This window comes from Gadus chalcogrammus, chromosome 3 (genome assembly GCF_026213295.1).
Source record: "Gadus chalcogrammus isolate NIFS_2021 chromosome 3, NIFS_Gcha_1.0, whole genome shotgun sequence".
Classification (NCBI taxonomy): Eukaryota; Metazoa; Chordata; class Actinopteri; order Gadiformes; family Gadidae; genus Gadus; species Gadus chalcogrammus.
In genome coordinates, this window is record NC_079414.1 from 25,647,410 (window position 1) to 25,666,080 (window position 18,671).

General features: G+C 43.6%; 1 protein-coding gene across 1 annotated transcript; it reads right to left on the reverse strand.

Moving 5' to 3' along the window:
- Positions 1-1,711: 1,711 nt before the first annotated feature.
- LOC130379868 (prostaglandin D2 receptor 2) lies at positions 1,712-9,120 on the reverse strand. Its single transcript, XM_056586985.1, has 2 exons — positions 8,370-9,120; positions 1,712-5,631 (listed from the first exon to the last, which is right to left on the reverse strand). Exon 2 carries the CDS (start codon positions 5,615-5,617, stop codon positions 4,352-4,354), a length of 1,266 nt encoding a protein of 421 aa, XP_056442960.1. The 5' UTR covers positions 5,618-5,631; positions 8,370-9,120; the 3' UTR covers positions 1,712-4,351.
- Positions 9,121-18,671: the final 9,551 nt, after the last annotated feature.

The window sequence follows — 18,671 nt, forward strand, 5'->3', positions numbered from 1 at the left end:
AATAATTTTAGTCCGATAACGACCTGAATTTCTATCAACTGAATGAAGATTACAGGAGATGATGAATTTTTTATGATTATTATTCAAAGTCTAGAGTCTAGACTTTGAATAATAATGATAAAAATGTCATATTCATATAGGTATTGACTTTTTTTTGGATGAATATAGGAACTAGACAGTCTAGACTCTAGACTGTCTAGTTCCTATATTCATGCAAAAAAAAAGTCAATACCTAAATGATTAAATTATTTCAACCCAATGTTACATCGAACCATAACAAGAAGTTCCAAGAATAACTACTTCCCTGTTGTTGTCAGTCAAACACAAGCCAGACCCAACAAAGGGCCTATTCACCGGAGAGACACCTAGGTGAGGCTCTGGCTATTAATCATGGCTCTGTTTGATAACCGTATCGCAGCACATCAACAGACACTACTAGTCGACTGAATATGCCTTTATTTACCATGCTGGTGCTAGGCCAGACAGAAACTTTCACTGGGAGAATTTTGAAAAGGCTCCATGAACGTCATTATTTAAACACCAATTTAGAGCCAAATGAATGAATTCTGTGTATCGTGGCTTCACCTTCTCATGTTGTGTAGATCAGGGGTCGCCAACCTTTTCAGCATCAAGGAAAGGTATGGTTCTCCGAAAAGTTTCACGGACCAGGGGGTCCGTGAAACTGTTTTGGCAAACATGTTTTGGCAACAAACATGTTATATGCAATCTAACAACTGCATATAGACTTATGGCATGTAAAAGAGTGACAGTATTGCGAAGTAAATTGAGTTTATTAAGTGTGCATGCATTTTGCATGAATTAATTATTATTTTTTTTATTAAAATAAATAAATAATCTTTCTCTGCGGACCGGTACTAAATGACCCACGGACCGGTACCGGTCCGCGGACCGGGGGTTGGGGACCGCTGGTGTAGATGGTGCCCCTGCAACATTAATGCAGCTAAGACATTCATCACGATGACTCTTCTACATCAAATCATTTGAAAAAAAAGTCAATATCTGTGTGCGTTATCAAAAAGATGTCCCACATGTGGATGGAAACATTTACATTTTAGGGGATTTTACTGACGCTTTTATGCAAAGCGACTTAGCTACGGGGGGGGGGGGGGGGGGTGTAGGGATGCAAGAATGGGTAGATGAATGAATGAATGGATGGATGGATGGATGGATGCTTGGATGGATGAATACTAGGATTATATCAACGGTGGGCACAAGTTGAAATATGGATGGATAATGGATAGATGAGTGAATGAATAGTTGGATAAAAGATTAATAGAAGTGGTTGGATGGGGAGATGATGTTGGATGCAAGGATAATGGATTGGTTGGATGTACATTGTTGGGCGTGGATTTAAGGTTTGAGTTCCATACGATGGGAGAAGGAGGGGTGACACAGTGGATGAGGGGGCGGGATCATTCTAGTTCAACAGGTCAGAGAAGTCCCCGAACGCAAGTGATCAACGCTTGCGCACGCACTGTCAGAAGCACACACACACACACACACACACACACACACACACACACACACACACACACACACACACACACACACACACACACACACACACACACACACACACACACACACACACACACACACACACACACACACAGACAAATAAAGTACACAAGCAAACCAACACAAACACACACACCCACCCACACCAACCCCCACTCCCAAACACCCCAAAAGTTGTCCAAGCTTAAATAGATTTTTTTTTTGGTCTAGACATACGCACTTGTGAAAATAAGCTCTATCAATAACCGTTTAGCCGACATGTTTCATAATCACTCACTATACTGCAACCCCTCCTTACCAGATACACATCAATATAGATCTGGGATTGTCACAGGAGCAGAAGGCAGTTGGACTTGTATTCGTGTGTGTATGTGTATTCATAGGTTTTAATGGTTGTTTTGTGTCAAATGTCCCGGTTAGGACACTCTGTACTGCTTTTGAAAGTCTTTCAAAGCAGAGCTATAATTCCATTCTTTTTTTTGTCTGTGCGATTACAATCATCTCTGTATCCAACAGTGCAATCAGGGCACAGGGGAATGATGCTCTGACACGTAAGAGATGTTAAATGGTGCACATACCTGCTCTTCTGACTGGAAGAGAAGGACTCCATGTATGGGGATCTATTTTGGCTGCTCCTTTAGAATTTTCTTGAATCATACATGGGTGATAAGGAGAACATGAATATACTTATCTCATTTTGCATCTTCATTGATTCCAGAACCCTTGTCCCTTTATGTGTGGATGTTATGACTTCAACAGGATTGGACTTGACTTTGGGCGTGACAACATTATGATGCCATTCCGAGATTTCCACATTGACTAGGTCTGTGTACTTTTCATCCTGGTTAAAAATTCCACTTTCTAATTTAGTTTTTCTTTCAGTTCGTGCCTTTTGTTCATGCAAAGTATAATTCTGCTGAATAAGTTAAGGTTCATGCAACTTTATTCAGTTGCAATGAGCTTTACAAACCACACTGGCGAGGGGAGTATAACGGTGAAAGCGCTTGACATTGCAAGCGGTCAGGTGAAAAGATTGATGATTAAGAAAATCAATGATAAAGAAAATCGAAATTACAATAAGATATCTTGACATCCCCACCATTACATTTGAATACCCCCCCCCCCAGACTGCCTCTTGTCATATCTTTACATCCTCATCTTTATGTTTTAATTATGGTAAGCATTACCGCAGCGGTTCTCGTCACACGGGACTGGGTGTGCAAGTTTGCTCGTGCACAAAGGAGTGTTTGATGCATGCGTGACAAAGTTTATGCAACAATGCAATCTCACTATCAACCACACAGATTATTATCTGATTAACCCCCCTCCCCTCCTGAAGCTATGGTAAGCGTTAGCGCAGCGGTTCTCGTCACACGGGACTGGGTGTGCAAGTTTGCTTGTGCACAAAGGAGTGTTTGATGCAGGCGTGACAAAGTTCATGCAACAATGCAATCCGACTATCAACCACACAGATTATTATCTGATTAACCCCTTGTTATGTTTATGCTTGTTAAAACTTGTTTTAAGGTGCTCCAGTTGTGTTTGTTATTAGTTTGCCTTATTTTTAATTCAAGGGTTACAAATAAGGTAATACGTTTACGGCGTGTGAAGAAGTTCACATTGTCACTTGTCAATTCATCAGTCCTTCGATCTTTGTACTTAAACAATTTCCAACAACACACAAACTGCCCTAACAACAATCAGGACTGTCACTTTAATTTCCGCAGCGAGTGAATCGCCAATCTACGCCCTGACAGGTGGCATTTCTTTTGGGTACTAATGTTTATTTTGAAACTTGTCTGATAGCCAGGGTTTCAGCCAATTGTAAACATCATCATCAGCCATTTATAACAGGAAGTGACAGGATGAAGCCTAATTTAAGACAGAAATTCATTAGTGTATAGACAAGTGGAAATGCTGGTTTTGGGCGTTTCAGTAAGTGTAAGCTTGACCTGTCTTGAAGCTAAATATTATTAAAGGTACAATACATAGAATTTAGTAACATCTATCGGAACGGACTTGGCAGAAATGGAATAGAATATTCATAAGCATGTTTTAATTAGTGCATAATCCATGAAAATAAGAATCTAATAATAATCCTATTTGGATATAGTCTTATCTAAATAGGGAGCGGGAGCTCGCTATTTAGATTTATACTCGGTGGTGCTTCACCACCAAGTTGCTACAGTAGCCCAGACCGGACAAAATACTTTAGAGGTCGTGTTGTAATGTGTAACCATAATGACTATCTTAGTTTTAAGCTAGGACCAACTACATGCCAGTACAAGCCACTGTAGCTTCGGCTAAGTCATGGGCAATGACAAGGTAAAAGGATCAGTTTGTTGCAACATGCAACCTCAATGTAAGATCCTAAACATTGCACCTTTAATGTTCAACTGGGCGGCATGAGGCTAAGAAGATAGAGCGGGTTGGCTGGTAACCGGAGGGTTGCTAGTTCGATCCCCGGCTCCTCCTAGCTGAGTGTCAAGGTGTCCCTGAGCAAGACACCTCACCCTCACTGCTCCCGACGAGCTGGCTGTCGCCCTTTCTTTCTGCCTCCGCCGTCGGCGTGTGAATGTGTTCATGAATAGGTGAATGTAAGGCAGCATTGTAAAGCGCATTGAGTTCCCACTGGTTAAAAAAAGCGCTATATAAATGCAGTCCATTTAACTGTTATCATTCAGAACTTGGTCCTAGCACTGGCATCTTGAGTACTTGTCGTAAGCTGGCGGAGCAGGGCGGGGAGGTGAAGGGGTCAAGCGAATGCGGGGCCAGGCATGATTCCCCTGAATGGTTTGGTGATCCCGGAGGTTCACGTGAGGTTTAGGTCCCGAACGCTGCTCCTCCTCCTCTGTCGCATCGTCTTGCCGAGCCCTCTGCTCCCGTCCTCCTCCACCAGGCCTTCGAACAGCGCCCCTAGGCTGTGGCGGATCCGCACGCAGAAGTTGGGGCAGCTGAAGGCGTACAGGATGGGGTTCAACACGGGGTTCAGGAATGCAAACAAGGTGGCAAAGGGCAGCCCCACCTCCACCAGCTTCACCCTCGGGGGCCAATAGTGGGCCGACACCTCGATGAGGCAGAAGATGTGGTACGGCGCCCAGCACAGTATGAACGCCGCGATCACCGACGTCACCATCTTGGTGAAGCTCTGGGACAGCAGGTTGTTCTTGGGGTGCTTCGGGCGCGTGGAGGGCGACACGGGAGGCGCAGGCGTCCGAGTAAAGAACGAAGTGGATGTTTGCCGCGTGAAGAAAGGTTTGCCGGCATCCGGAGCCTTGACGGTCATCGCTCCCGTCTCCTTCAGCCCTCCGGCTAGCATGCAGCCACTTTGCTTCCTCCTCGTCTGCCTCTTGCTCAGGCTGACCCAAAACAGGATGTAGCTCCCTGCGATCACCACCAGGGGTGCCAGGAACGCAAACAGCATCTTGGAGATGCCGGTGGAGGCCTGCCGCACCTCGCAGTCCCTCCCCAGCGTGTCCGCGGAGGACGTGTACAAGGCGAAATTGTGGTAGCACAGCTTCCTGCCGTCGAGCTTCGTCACCACCGAGCGGAACAGGAAGTAGGGCAAGGTGTTGACCACCGCCCACGCCCAGCCCAGGGCGCACACCTTCCAGGCGGTCGCCACCGAGCGGTGGTTCTGGCTCCACACGGGCCTGACCACCAGGAGGCAGCGGTCCAGGGAGATGGCGGCCAGCAGGAAGGCCGACACGAACATGTTGAGGAAGAAGACGGAGGTCTGGGCGGAGCAGAGGGCGCCGCCCAGCTCCCAGCTGTGGTTGGAGTGGAGGTAGTGGGTGAAGAGGGGCAGCGTCAGGGTGGCCAGGAAGTCGGACAGGGCCAGGTTCAGCACCCAGACGGAGGCCACGGTGCGCTGGCGCAGGCGGAAGCCCACCACCCACAGGACCAGGGCGTTCTCCAGGATGCCCAGGCAGGAGACGAGGCCCAGGACCGACACCACGACCCGGTTGGCGCCCGTGTTGTTGTTGAGGGAGTGCTCGCGCATGGCCACCATCAGGGGGCAGAAGAGCTGCTGGCTGGGGGGCCCGAGGGCGGAGGTGATGGCGGTGGTGTTGGACATCGGTTCAGCCCTCCCTACGGGGAAAGAAACGAGGGCTGTCATCGAGTCGGTAAACTACCCAGCGGTGAACTACTGTTTCTTTTTGTTTTGTGTTTTAAGTATCTATCTACAAGTGTGACAGTGGAAGTGCCTATAGGCTATGCATTAAAAGTGCCTTTGTGTGTTTTGTTTGCCTCTTTTGTGTATTTTGTCTCCGTGTAACACGTTTGTGACTGTATGATGTGGAAATAAAATAAACGTATTCCAAGTGATCTGTCATCATGTCATGGGAACTTACGATGCTAACTAACAAAATAGCTTGCCCGGGTGAAGGGGGAGGGAAACAGGAACACAAGGGGGGGAACAAAAACAGGAGAAAGCAAGGACGCGAGGAAGGGAGGACGAGAAAACAAAACGGAGGGAAACAAAACAGAACGTTTACATGATGAAACCTTCTGCTTTGTTCAGTTATTTATATTAACATTTAGGGCATTTAGCAGACGATTTTATCGAAAGTGAGTTACATAATCACATTTGTAAGATAAGAAGTTGATGCATTATATCGCTGTCGGTACGGTAAGGATGTTCATAGAACCAAGTTCCAAGCACTAACAATCACTAGGCCTAAAAAAAAAAAAAAGTTTGGTTCCTGTTGGTTGTCAGTTGAGGTCATGGGTAGGTAGGGAATTTATTTTATTTTTTTATTTTATTTTTTCCAGCGGCAGCGAATGATAAGTAGGTTGTTTTCATTTATAAACGAGAGAATGCGCTCATCCTTGTACAGAATGAAGAGGTGCTGTACAAAAACGTAATTATAGTTTGCATCAAAAAAAAAAAAATTTTTTTTTAAAGCTCATAAAATAATTTGGGTCGCACACAAATGGACAGGGTCGGTCGGAAACCGGAACCAAACAAATTTTTTTTTTAGGCCCTAGGTTAACCCATTCCCCGTATACAACAAAGACAGCGAGGATAAGATGCTACACAAACAATTACTATAACTACGACATACAATAAGTGCGTACATTAAGTGACGGTAGAACATACGATAAGTAGGAGGGCTGGGAGGGAGTGGCTACAGGTGAGTCTTCTAAGACAAGTCAAGCTTAAACTTTACGGTGCTGGAACAATGGGCATAACTCAGAGGGCATGCACAGAGATACTCCTTGGGAAAAATCCCAGGGAAACCTCAGTAATGAGATATGTAAGAGGGAATACTGTAACAAGGTGAGAATATAAGGTGTTACACCACATTACATGAGTGAGTGTGTGCATGTTAAAACGTGTACATTTTACCACTGAAGTCTGCAAAAATCGGAAGACAAAAAAACAGCTAATTTCCTCCAGAGATAATCATCATTCATGACTGACACAGTGTGTAAGAGAGTGTGATCATACTGACTTCATGATCTTGGTATTTCAGCAGTCAATCAAATCGACACACACGGCCATCAACACCTGCTTTGCCATCACGTAGACGGATGATTTAGCATCTAAAGGCCTACAAAACCTGCTCCACAGTGAAAGGAATGGTATGTCATGCTCTGTACACGCAGTCACACGTAGAAGAACAGCCGAGGCCAACTGCTTCACATACCATTCGGTCGATGTCTTCCTTCTAGGTTATAGAAATGTGTAGCTGTCTAGCTATAGCCGCCGTGCCTTTCCTTATCAAGGGACAGTCATGCTTTCCTATCAGTGTCCACAGCATGTCAAAGCCTGTCCCGATGACCTGGTCTCATACCTGCTCTAGAGCAACTGTTCTGACGAGACGAGGCAGGAGGAAAAAAACCTAGACACTGTTGTGCCATCAACAGTGTCTGACTAGTGCCCGCAACAAATTGCTACATTAACGTGTGTGTACGTGGCTATGTTGTTCCTGGACAATCCTTACTGACACTATGATAGAAGAGAGGGAGAATTATGTGATTGGCTAGGGCTAAAGTAGGCCTACAGCAGGGTCAAAATTGCTTCAATGGAGTTGCACATTATTGAAGAGTAAGAATAATGTTTCATTTCATTCTTTCTGCCACTAAATATGTGTGATTCATCTTCTAAAATACATTCATGCCTGCATGAAGCAGACGAAAATGTGGAAGCGCTTTCCCAGCAATGTTGAACACAAAAAGGGTAAACACCTGACCCCTTCAATGACAATGTTTCACGACAAACTAGAGCCCTCATTCTTCTGTTCCAACTAATAAGCAAACATGCCTCGTCTGACCTATCAGTAGAGTAGCATAGTGAACACAATCTATTTATCTTTACCCACTTACTGCGCTATCTTGGTCCATCTGCGGCACTCTCAAAGCAGAACTGAGAACACAGCATTCTCAAATGGAGACAATATGAGAATGTGTGCAGATACTTCAAACAAATCACTTAAAAATATCACACCAGGGTAGTTACAGACCTGTTCTACATGTTTCATATTTTAAAACAAAAGCACACAATGCATTTCATGCAACATCATCTTCTATAATCATATCTGCATGACTCGCGGTTCTGAGAGCCTGGCAGCCGGCGTGGCTATAAGCTTCTACAAAATAAAAAAGTTGAAAATAAGTTAAAAAATAGTTCCAAATCAGGTCTACGTCCAAATCGATGTTCGTTTCAAATTAAGACCTATCTGACAATATTGTATGTTTGTTAATAATAATAATAATAATAATAATGATAATGATAATATTAATAATAATAATCATAATAATAATAATAATAATAAAAAAAACGCTGAAATATAAATATAACTTAAACTAAGGGCAATACTCACTCTGAATTCAGATTGCGTTCGAGGACCCGAGACACCTTCGGGAGACACCTTTAATGTACAGAGTCGGGCTCTTTATGTCCACCATGAGTTCACTGTCCGACGGCGCTCATCTCTGCGCTCCTGACGCTTGTCTCTCTCCTGAAGCATCTCTCCGCTCCTGACGCGTCCCTCTCCAGGCACACACACTTCATTTTATGAGAGCGAGTGTGACCCGCCCTTTGACGCTCCTGATGTCTGGCTGATAAGTGAGCGAGTCAAGAAAGAGCGGTACCAGACTGTTGAACCACTTTAAGGGTCGGAGTCTTGGCTCAAGTCTTGGCTCAAGCTTAAAAACGAGGGCAAATCCCTATTCCGAGAATTGCATGTGTGCATGGCCGGGCATCTATAGTTATAGGCGACTTGTCAGAACTACTTCGATGTTTGTACTTCAAAGCACCCACTTGAAAAATGTAATCATAATTGAGTTTAGGACCCTCTAAATCCGCATTAAGTAGTTTGAGCCTACCACTTATCCTTAGCCTTATCCCGTTGAAATGCTATTTTATCCATAACGAAACTAACCTGAATGTCTAATGCAAGCAGTGAGCGTTTATATTATGGTAATGTCACCATCTAGTGTTACAAATAAGTACTACATGGAATTGATGACGCGAGGTAGGCTGTGCCATGGGCTGTGCTCCAAACACTTCAAGGAAGATGAATAGGTCCCTTAAAGAGGTGTGCCTTTTGCAGACCAAATAGTTTCATCGAATTGGCCTATCAATAGCTTTTCATGCAAGAACAAACGTCTATACTAAACGTCTTTGGAACAGTAGACACTAAAGCTAAACTCTGTTGTGCTTGCCGCGATGCTATTGGGCTGCTCAGTTGTGGTTAAGTTGTGGTCAATTACAAGAAAAGCTTCCCAACTTTTCTGCTACCTTACATTGGATTATTGGACATTCTTGTCCACGCAGTGAAGCGCAGGAGGAGAGGGAAACGAGCTGGACCGCTAGTGCGTCTCAGTCAGCGCGGAAATCGTATGCCGTTACCCGGATTATTTCTTTCCAATGTGCGCTCACTGCAGGGCCGGCGCTCGGCATAGGCGAGCTAGGCGACCGCCCAGGGCGACAAATTCGTTTGGGGCGCCCTCTGGTGGCGCCCTTAATTAGTCAATTAAAATATACCACGGAGCGAACGGGGAAGGGAGGAGGCGCGGGAGCAATCGCCAGGGCGGCCCGAAACCGTCATCGTAATACGCAGGACAATGCAACAATAACCTGAGTGTGGAGCAGACAAACCCGGACTCCTTAGTTATTGTTCTTGGGGACTTTAACAAAGGCAACCACAGCCACGAACTCCCCAAATATAAACAGTTTATTAAATGCCCGACCAGAGAGGAGAATATTCTGGATCACTGCTACACCACAATAAGCAGTGCATATCAACCCGTCCCCCGCGCTGCACTGGGCCTCTCTGACCACGTCATGGTCCACCTGATCCCCACATACAGGCAGAAACTCAAGCTATGTAAACCTGTTGTGAGGACATCCAAGCAGTGGACCAGTGAAGCGGTGGAGAACCTTCAGGCGTGTTTTGACTGCACCGACTGGGATGTGTTCAGGTCTGCCACCAACTGTCTGGACGAGTACACAGAGGCTGTGACGTCATACATCAGCTTCTGTGAAGACTGTTGTATTCCATCACGCACCAGGGTGAGTTATAACAACGACAAACCCTGGTTCACAGCCAAACTCAGGAAGCTATGGCTGCAGAAGGAGGAGACGTTTAGGAGGGAGAGAGAAAGGTTTATAGAGTTAAAGTACGCGTTTAGCAAGGCCGTGCGTGAAGCTAAACGTCAGTACTCTGAGAAGCTCCAACATCAGTTCTCAGCCAAAGACTCTAGATCTGTTTGGAAGGGACTCAAGATCACCAACTATTAACCAACCCCCCCTCGCTACATCAACAACCTGCGCCTTGCAAATGAGCTAAATGTGTTCTACTGTCGCTTTGATAGGCAAAGGGACAGACCTGACACCTTCCCCCATGACACCTTCTTCCAGCCTCATCCCTCTGACTCCCCCACCACCAGCTCTACAGGACCTCCACACCTTCAATCCTCTGTGTCCCCCACCTCCCCCACCACAGTGAAGACTCTCTGCCTGCAGGAGTGGGACGTCCACAGGCTCTTTAAGAGTCAGGACCCCCGCAAAGCAGCCGGCCCAGACTCTGTCTCTCCATCCACCCTGAAGCACTGAGCCGACCAGCTGTTTCCAGTGTTCTTGGACTTCTTCAACTCCTCGCTGGAGACCTTTCACGTGCCAGCCTGCTTCAAAGCCTCCACCATCATCCCCGTCCCCCAAAAAACCAAGGACCACAGGACTCAATGACTGCAGACCCGTCGCCCTGACCTCTGTTGTCATGAAGTCATTTGAGCGCCTTGTGCTGCCCCACCTGAAAGCCATAACCGACCCACTCCTGGACCCCCTGCAGTTCGCCTACAGAGCCAACAGGTCTGTAGACGATGCAGTAAACATGGCTCTGCACTACACCCTCCAGCATCTGGACTCCCCAGGAACGTATGCCAGAATCCTGTTTGTGGACTTCAGCTCTGCCTTTTAATACGATCCTCCCAGCTCTGCTTCGGGTCAGGCTCTCCCAGCGCCATGCGACCGATTCCACCTGCAGCTGGATCACTATCAAAGCGACAGTAGAACACGTTTAGCTCATTTGCAAGGCGCAGGTTGTTGATGTAGCGAGGGGGGGTTGGTTTGTAGTTGGTGATCTACTTGAGTCCCTTCCAAACAGATCTTGAGTCTTTGGCTGAGAACTGATGTTGGAGCTTCTCAGAGTACTGACGTTTAGCTTCACGCACGGCCTTGCTAAACGCGTACTTTAACTCTATAAACCTTCCTCTGTCCCTCCTAAACGCCTCCTCGGGTTAATAGGCCTACAGGACTGAATGGGCTGCTGGAGCTCTGAACGTCAAACATCGCCGGGGTGGCATAACATTGTAGTGAATTGAACCCCCTCCCCGTCTGCATACAACGCTGAAGGGTACCTTTCCTGTCAGCGACCGACGCTAAAGTGCCCTTGCCAACAGTCGGTATACGTTCTAGGAGTGAGACTGTGTTGTCAATACACACCGAATACACACTCAGGAGGAGGAATGACCTCTCACACATGATAACTTAATGGATTATTTGAAATAACCCTGCCTCGTTAAATGTGTCCGTGCACATCTCTCAGAGTTATAGCCTACTAGCCACCAGACAGTGATGAAAAAAAAGAAAAGAGTCACGTTGACTACAAAGAAACGTATTAATTACAAGTCTAAACTGTTGGAGATACAACGATATGGGGGCGAGAGCGTGCACTGCGCAGACCTTATGAAGTCGAAAAAAATCTCCCGATTGAAATGCATTGGTTTAATATTGAATTGATTAAATATTCAAATATATATTATCTAGGCCTATATATATATTTTAATATAAAATGATTTAGTTATAATATTATAAGCAGACATGTAGCTTTTATTCAATTATCGTAGTAACAAGATGATGCAGAGCGTGCACTGCGCAGCCCGCCCCCCCTTCTGAAGTAGAAAAAAATCTCCAGATTGAAATGCATTGGTTTAATATTGAATTAATTTAACATTAAAATATATATTAGATACTGTATATATAAATATACAATTATTTAGTTAGCCTATAATATTTAGACCATGTAGCTTTTATTTAATTATCGTTATAACAAGATCTGTAGCCTAACTGACCGTTGAAAATCCACTTCCACCAATGTCTAAGTGTGGTTCAGGTATACCAGACAATATTAAAATATTCATAATATAAAAACAATGTAAAAAGTAAGGTTATCGGCCGAATTCGGTTAAAGTTCTGCCTCTGCTGGCCCACAACTAGATCGTCCCATTTCCTCATTACAAGCTTTCATTTAATTATATTAAAATTATTATGACCATGGAGCCTTTATTTTCTTGCCGTTACCATAACATCCTTTCTCGTTATATCGATATGAATTCTCGAAACACAGTGGAAAAGAGAGAGAGAGGGAGCCATAGAGAGGGACACTGATGCACTGCGGAGCCAAGTAACTGATGGGCTTGAGAGGGCCTCCTATATAATGAATATTTCTATATATAGGGTTAACATCAGAGAAACGCTTCCATTCAGAATGTATTGGTTTACATTTCGTTCTGTGGAGCACGGTTATTTGTATTTATTTATTTTCAGTTTTTGAGGAGGTCTGCTTCAGAAATGCAAAAATGGAAATATTGACCTGTACTGTATATAACTAGAGGGTGCCCTGTCTGTGCACACCCCTCCTGAAGCCTCTCTCTCTCTCATTTCGTTTTGTGGAGCACTTTAATTGTCGGAGAAATGCGCGTTCTGTCGAGCACGCTCGTTTCAGTTTTTGAGGAGGTCTGCTTAAAAAAACTGAAATATTGACATATTTCTCTTTCTCTCGTCTGAAAAACGCTCCCATTCAGAATGCATTGGTTTACATTTCGTTCTGTGTAGCACGAAAAAAGTCTGACAATCGTGCTCTGGGAAACTAATCAATAGATTAACGTTTGTGCGCATGTGCACGAAATCGCGTGATACCGGGTTGGACCTCCACCTTATTAAGTCAATCACATTGATCTGTGTACATATATACATACATGAACATACTACAAGCCCTCATCTCAAAACAATAATATAACAGAGAGAAGGATAAATGAGGAAATATGGCAGAAATAATGCAAAATGTTAAGCTAATATCTGTTCACCTTCCAGTAAAGTTAACATTACATTTCTGATAATCAAGCACGCATTTTTCCATTACCTCACAAGCATCATTGGGTGTGTTTCTTTTTCACTTTATACTGGTTTGTGAAGGCACTATTAGCATACAGATCTTCTTGGAGTTCCTTAGTAGTAGAAGACTTCCCCTTCACTGCCAGAGGATCTCTCTCTCTCTGCCTCCACTCAATGTCCTCTTTGTAGTTCACATACAGAGGTGAAACCTTGAGTGGCAAACCGGGAGAAGAAGAAGATTCCATCCGTTCATTTCTCAAAAACAGAGCAACATAAACTAATACACTTTGTCACAAGATGAACCATATCCAAGAGTTTATTCTGAATCACAATTTGTTGCTATATAACCTTTACCAATTGGTGGACGAACCAATTTAAAGGAAAGCTCAGGTTACTTACACCTGGACCCTATTTTATTTTATTAACCCAACTTTTAGATAATACTAAGCTAAACTTGCCGTAGTCCAACACAACAAACTCTCCTCGAACCAGCCCTCACCTCACATTTCCAACATTCTTTCCTGCAAAAAACTGAAATACCTGAGGGAGTGGGAGACTTCTCCCCTTGAGCGTGACAGGGCACTATTACCCCAAATAATTAGATATGAATGCATCATTTCAGCCCGTTTTTTATGAGTAATTATAACAGACACAGAGATACAAATGTTTGAGCATTGAGTCCTATTTCCCCTGCTCCTCACCCAGCCGTTACACTGAATGGATGTCTGTGGCTTTTGGATCCACGGTCCGATTCGCTTCAAGCGGAAAGTATTTATTTTGCAAAACATCTGAATCGTCTCCTGTTTTTGGTCTTATAATACTTGTTTCATTTAGATCTTTCTACCCCGATGATGCCATATCTCTTTACAGTTTGAACAACTGTGACAGAGCAAACTTCTGGTGACTTCATCGGCTGTGCTAACCCTAACGGCAAAATAATTAATTTGTTAAATCAAATAAACGGACTAAATGCACAGTTTGGACCTTGGACCGTAGTACAGAGTAGACGGACACGTATACCTGCATTGGCCTTCACCTTGTGGTTATGGTTCAACTTTAAAGTGCTACCTCGTACTACTTCTACCACCGCATTGGATGATCATTTTATCATAATAATAAAAACCTCTGGAGTATCTTCATCCACACGTTTCTTCCTCTCAGTGGTTCCTGTTGAACAGGTTGAAAACATTGGTAATGCAACTGGCAGCGTGTGCTGGAATTTGATTCATATTGTGTGTGTGTGTGTGTGTGTGTGTGTGTGTGTGTGTGTGTGTGTGTCTTACTTGATGGTTTCCTGTTTCTACACTTTATGAAAATCAGCAGGCACAGAGCAACCACGACAACGATTCCGACGAGCAAACATGGTAGAAAAACTGAACAGAAAAGGAAGAAGAAATGATGAAAACTCTTTGTTCTGTTGATATTGTATATTTTAATTTGAAGACAAAAATAGACTCACTACTAGTGGATGCTATGGCCTTTCCACCGAGTTGTGTCCCATTTGAGAGTGGGAAGTTGGTAGATGCATACTGGTTTGTGGTAAAGACGTCTGGAGTAACAGTAGAAGCTGGTTCTGCGACGGTAGGCCTACTAGTTGTAGTGATCACCACTAGAAACATGCCAGCAAACAATGGATGAGTTCAAACATTTAGGCAGTCTGGAAATCTAAGTTATCAACTATCTAAACAAAATATTTTGGCTTCTTAGAGACCAATTGTTCAACTCACCATCTGTAACAGTAAGGTCAAACGTTTTATATGAATCAACGCCAGACTCCTTCACTCCACAAACATATGTTCCACTGTCCTCCATCTGGAGATTGGTGAAGGTGACAGTTAACTGACTTCCTGTGTTTTTCAGGTGTATCCTGTCCTTTTTGGCCGTTTGTTGAGACCGGGCCTGAATGAGGATGTTTTTACACGGATCACGACACAGGTACTTGTCATTAGACTGTATATCAGTCCAGAACCAAACCTTCCAACCCGAGCACTGGATTGTAATGCTGTTTCCAACTTGGCCTTTGTGACTCTCCATCCTCAAACGGAAGCTACACATAGAGTTCAACACAGAAAGAAAAAGCACACTGTAATGAATTGTAATCTATATTGTGGGCTACAGGCTATTGCATTTTTTTCTATCTTTTTTACACCAGATTATAATTTGCTGAAATTACGCCAGAATTAGAGAATGAGCTAAAACACTCCCATTGACCATAAGAGTAAGACTGCAGTACCATGCGCAATCGCGTGATACCGGGTTGGATCACATTAGCTATTTGTTTAAATCTTCCCTTTATTTGTTTCCCACCATTGTTTTTTGTTTACATGTTTACATTGTTTACCCAATTTAGACTATTACAATCCCTTCACTTGAGTGGGATTTAACCTGAAGAGTTTTTTTTTTCTTTAGGTCTTAAACTATGTGGCTTTACTAAAACATATTTTCCACCTCAATTTGGTCTACAGCACACACCGCATTCACTACTACAATGTGCTTTCCCCTCAAATTGAATGCAAATTATGAAATGAACATTCCTGTCGTCATATTGTGGAAACTTATATTTAGAAAAACAAATACAAGGAGATAGCTCACCTTAGACGGTATTATATTGATTGAAGATGAACACTCAGTACACTCTTATCTTCTACTGTGACCTTTATGAGCCCGAGATTTGAAAACGAAATCACTTAGTTCCTGTATAGCAACCTCCCTCATGACAAACAAACACATACACACACACATTATCTCTCCATCAGCAAAAGTTGTTGTTCATTCAAAACAGAAAACAAAAAGTCAGAATATAGTCTCCTACATCCAGAGCCAGGTCTTATATCCTGTGTTTGACCTCATTCAAAACCATGAAGTGGTTTCCTGTCTTTGTTTTGAGTTTTATGACACATAGAGCCAGAGCGGTGCACAGTAGAGCAGCTTTGTGCGTGTGACCGTGTTTCCTGCATGCATTTCAATGAGCAAAGCTTTGTGTGTATAGATGCTGGGGCCACTGTTTGATAGATCTAGCCTGTTTGATTAATTAGGTGAGTGCTGCGGGCAGGGCCGGATTAACCAATGGGTTTTATGGGCACGTGCCCAGGGCCCCGCCCAGCCAGAGGGCCCAAGACTCGTCCGATTTTATTTTATTTTATTTTTTTTTTTTTTCGGGCGGGCCCCTTTAAGTTGCGAATGAGTCAATATCAGCGCACGCCGGTTGCCTCGGTTTCAATTAGAAACGTTTACTCTTTATGGAAACTGACAATTTGACCAGTATCCGTGAACAGGCAGAAGTGCTCTGCATGTCATACCCATCTGATTTAGATGTCGACTTGGCCAATGAAATAATCCAGTTCAGAAGCTTCATACAAAACGAACAGGATAAGTCTCCTCAAAAGCTTTTGAAGATGATCTTAAAACAGGGTCTGCAATCAACTTTCCCAAGCGTTTTTATAGCTCTCCGTATTTTTTTGACCCTGCCTGTGACAAATTGTGAAGGGGAACGATCATTTTCACATCTGGCCAGAATTAAAAATGAGCTTAGAACGACACAGACGCAACAGCGCCTCAGCGCGCTGTCACTCATGGCCATCGAGACGGAGCTACTCAGGAGCCTGGAATTCGATGAAGTTATCACTGACATTGCTAATAGGAGAGCCCGTAAGAAGTTTTTCTAACAGGTGTTTCTGGGAGGGAGACATAAACATATATATATTATTTCTCATTTAATGTTACATATTTGTATTCAGACTTACTTCTGTTTACTAACTTCTGAGTGTAATGTATTGCCATTCATTATATAGACATACCCTGGCGGAGAGGAGTACTAGTTTAAGGATCAAGATGAAAGAGAGGACAGAAGTGGGGAAATCAGAAAGACAGACAACCAGACCGTGATAGGGGATCCTGAGTGAAGAAAGGAGACCAAGGGATGATGCCAGTCACATTAAAAAACTCTATGTTCATATGTTCATTCAGCAATTCATAAGTTGATAGGGCTAGGCTAGTATAAACTGAATAAACAAATCGAATAAACAAATAATTAAAGTATTTCATTTTGATGGTAGCATATCATTTAGCTTTGTTAAATGTTTCTTTCTCTTGTTTTAGCATATAATGCTTTGTTGATAATATGCAATAGAAACATTTCTGTTCTGTTGTGACATAGGCTACAATAGGCCTAATCATTAATAATAAAAAACACCTGCCACAGCACTGTTTTTTTTTTCCGGGGGGGGGTGGGGGGGGCATCCAACATTTGTGCCCAGGGTCCTGTGACTGCTTAATCCGGGCCTGGCTGCGGGGCCTGCCCGTAATTCCGACTCCTCATTGTTCCGACGTCTCAATGGTCCGATATATTTCTCATTAGATCGACACACAGCCACTATGCCGACGGTTCAATGTTACGAAAACGGAACCCATTGGTCCGAAGGGCTGTTTGTCTGACTTTTCAAAAAGGAGGCGCATTAGTGGTTGCTATCGACCGCCCCCCTCTAATCCTTACATGGCTCTAAAAACCACGCGGCAAAGGAGCTGCCGTCAATTGTGTTGTTTTTGTCGTAAACTAGGGTCCGATGGTTAAAAGATAGACAGATATTCCAAGGTATCCTTAAAAGGCAGCTTGGATGTTTTTATTTTCTGCAGTTTAGACTTCTTCTATAACCTATTTTTGAAAGCAAAACACCAAGCTCATTGATTTAACGAGGCAGGGTTATTTGAAACAATTTAATAAATAAATATTTGTGAGAGGTCATTCCTTCTCCTGAGTTTGCTTCCTATTTATGTCTAGTGTACACCCCTAATGTCCACAAGCAACCCCCCCCCCCCTCCCCATATGGATTTGGAGAATTTTTGCCACGTCTCAGTGGTGGAGGTATCATATATATGAAAGAGGGCATTCAATTATACTACAATGATGAATTAGGAGGCCGAAGCCCTAAAGGAAGTGATGCAATAGGTGACTGAGTCTACAACATTTAAGTAAGCTGTACCTTGGGGTCTCTTATATATCAAAGGGGGTCTCAAAGGACGCATACGCTTCAACCCATGGCTCCAGCCCTACAGGGAATGACTACGCAAGTGCTCCATCTCGTTGCACCTCACCCAGCGGCTCGCTTGCAAGATTTTGGCCTGAAGTTTTGCAAAACGTGTTCAAGCAACGAGAACCATAGCAAGTCGTTATTAATATTTTGGCTGCTTTTCATAATTCAAACCATCTGTCGTGATGCATTTCAGGTCAAGTCAAGCCTTTATTATTGCCAAACGTCACAAATCGTCTGGAATTAATTTTGGTGATAATGGCTCACACAGGACAGTACAATACCACACAGAACAAGGGAGACAACAAGTCTGACTGGACATTCACAAAAGGCATCAAATTAAAACTAGATACATGCATTGTTACCAGTGTGAAAATACAAGACAAAGTGCTAATGCATTTAAATACCCCTAGGAGGAGGACATAGCAGAGAAAGAATATTGAAAGAATAAAACAAAAACAAACAAACCAAATGTGATG

Excerpts from the sequence above, each read along its gene's own strand:
- LOC130379868 (XM_056586985.1), bottom strand. The coding sequence starts at position 5,617 with ATGTCCAACACCACCGCCATCACCTCCGCCCTCGGGCCCCCCAGCCAG.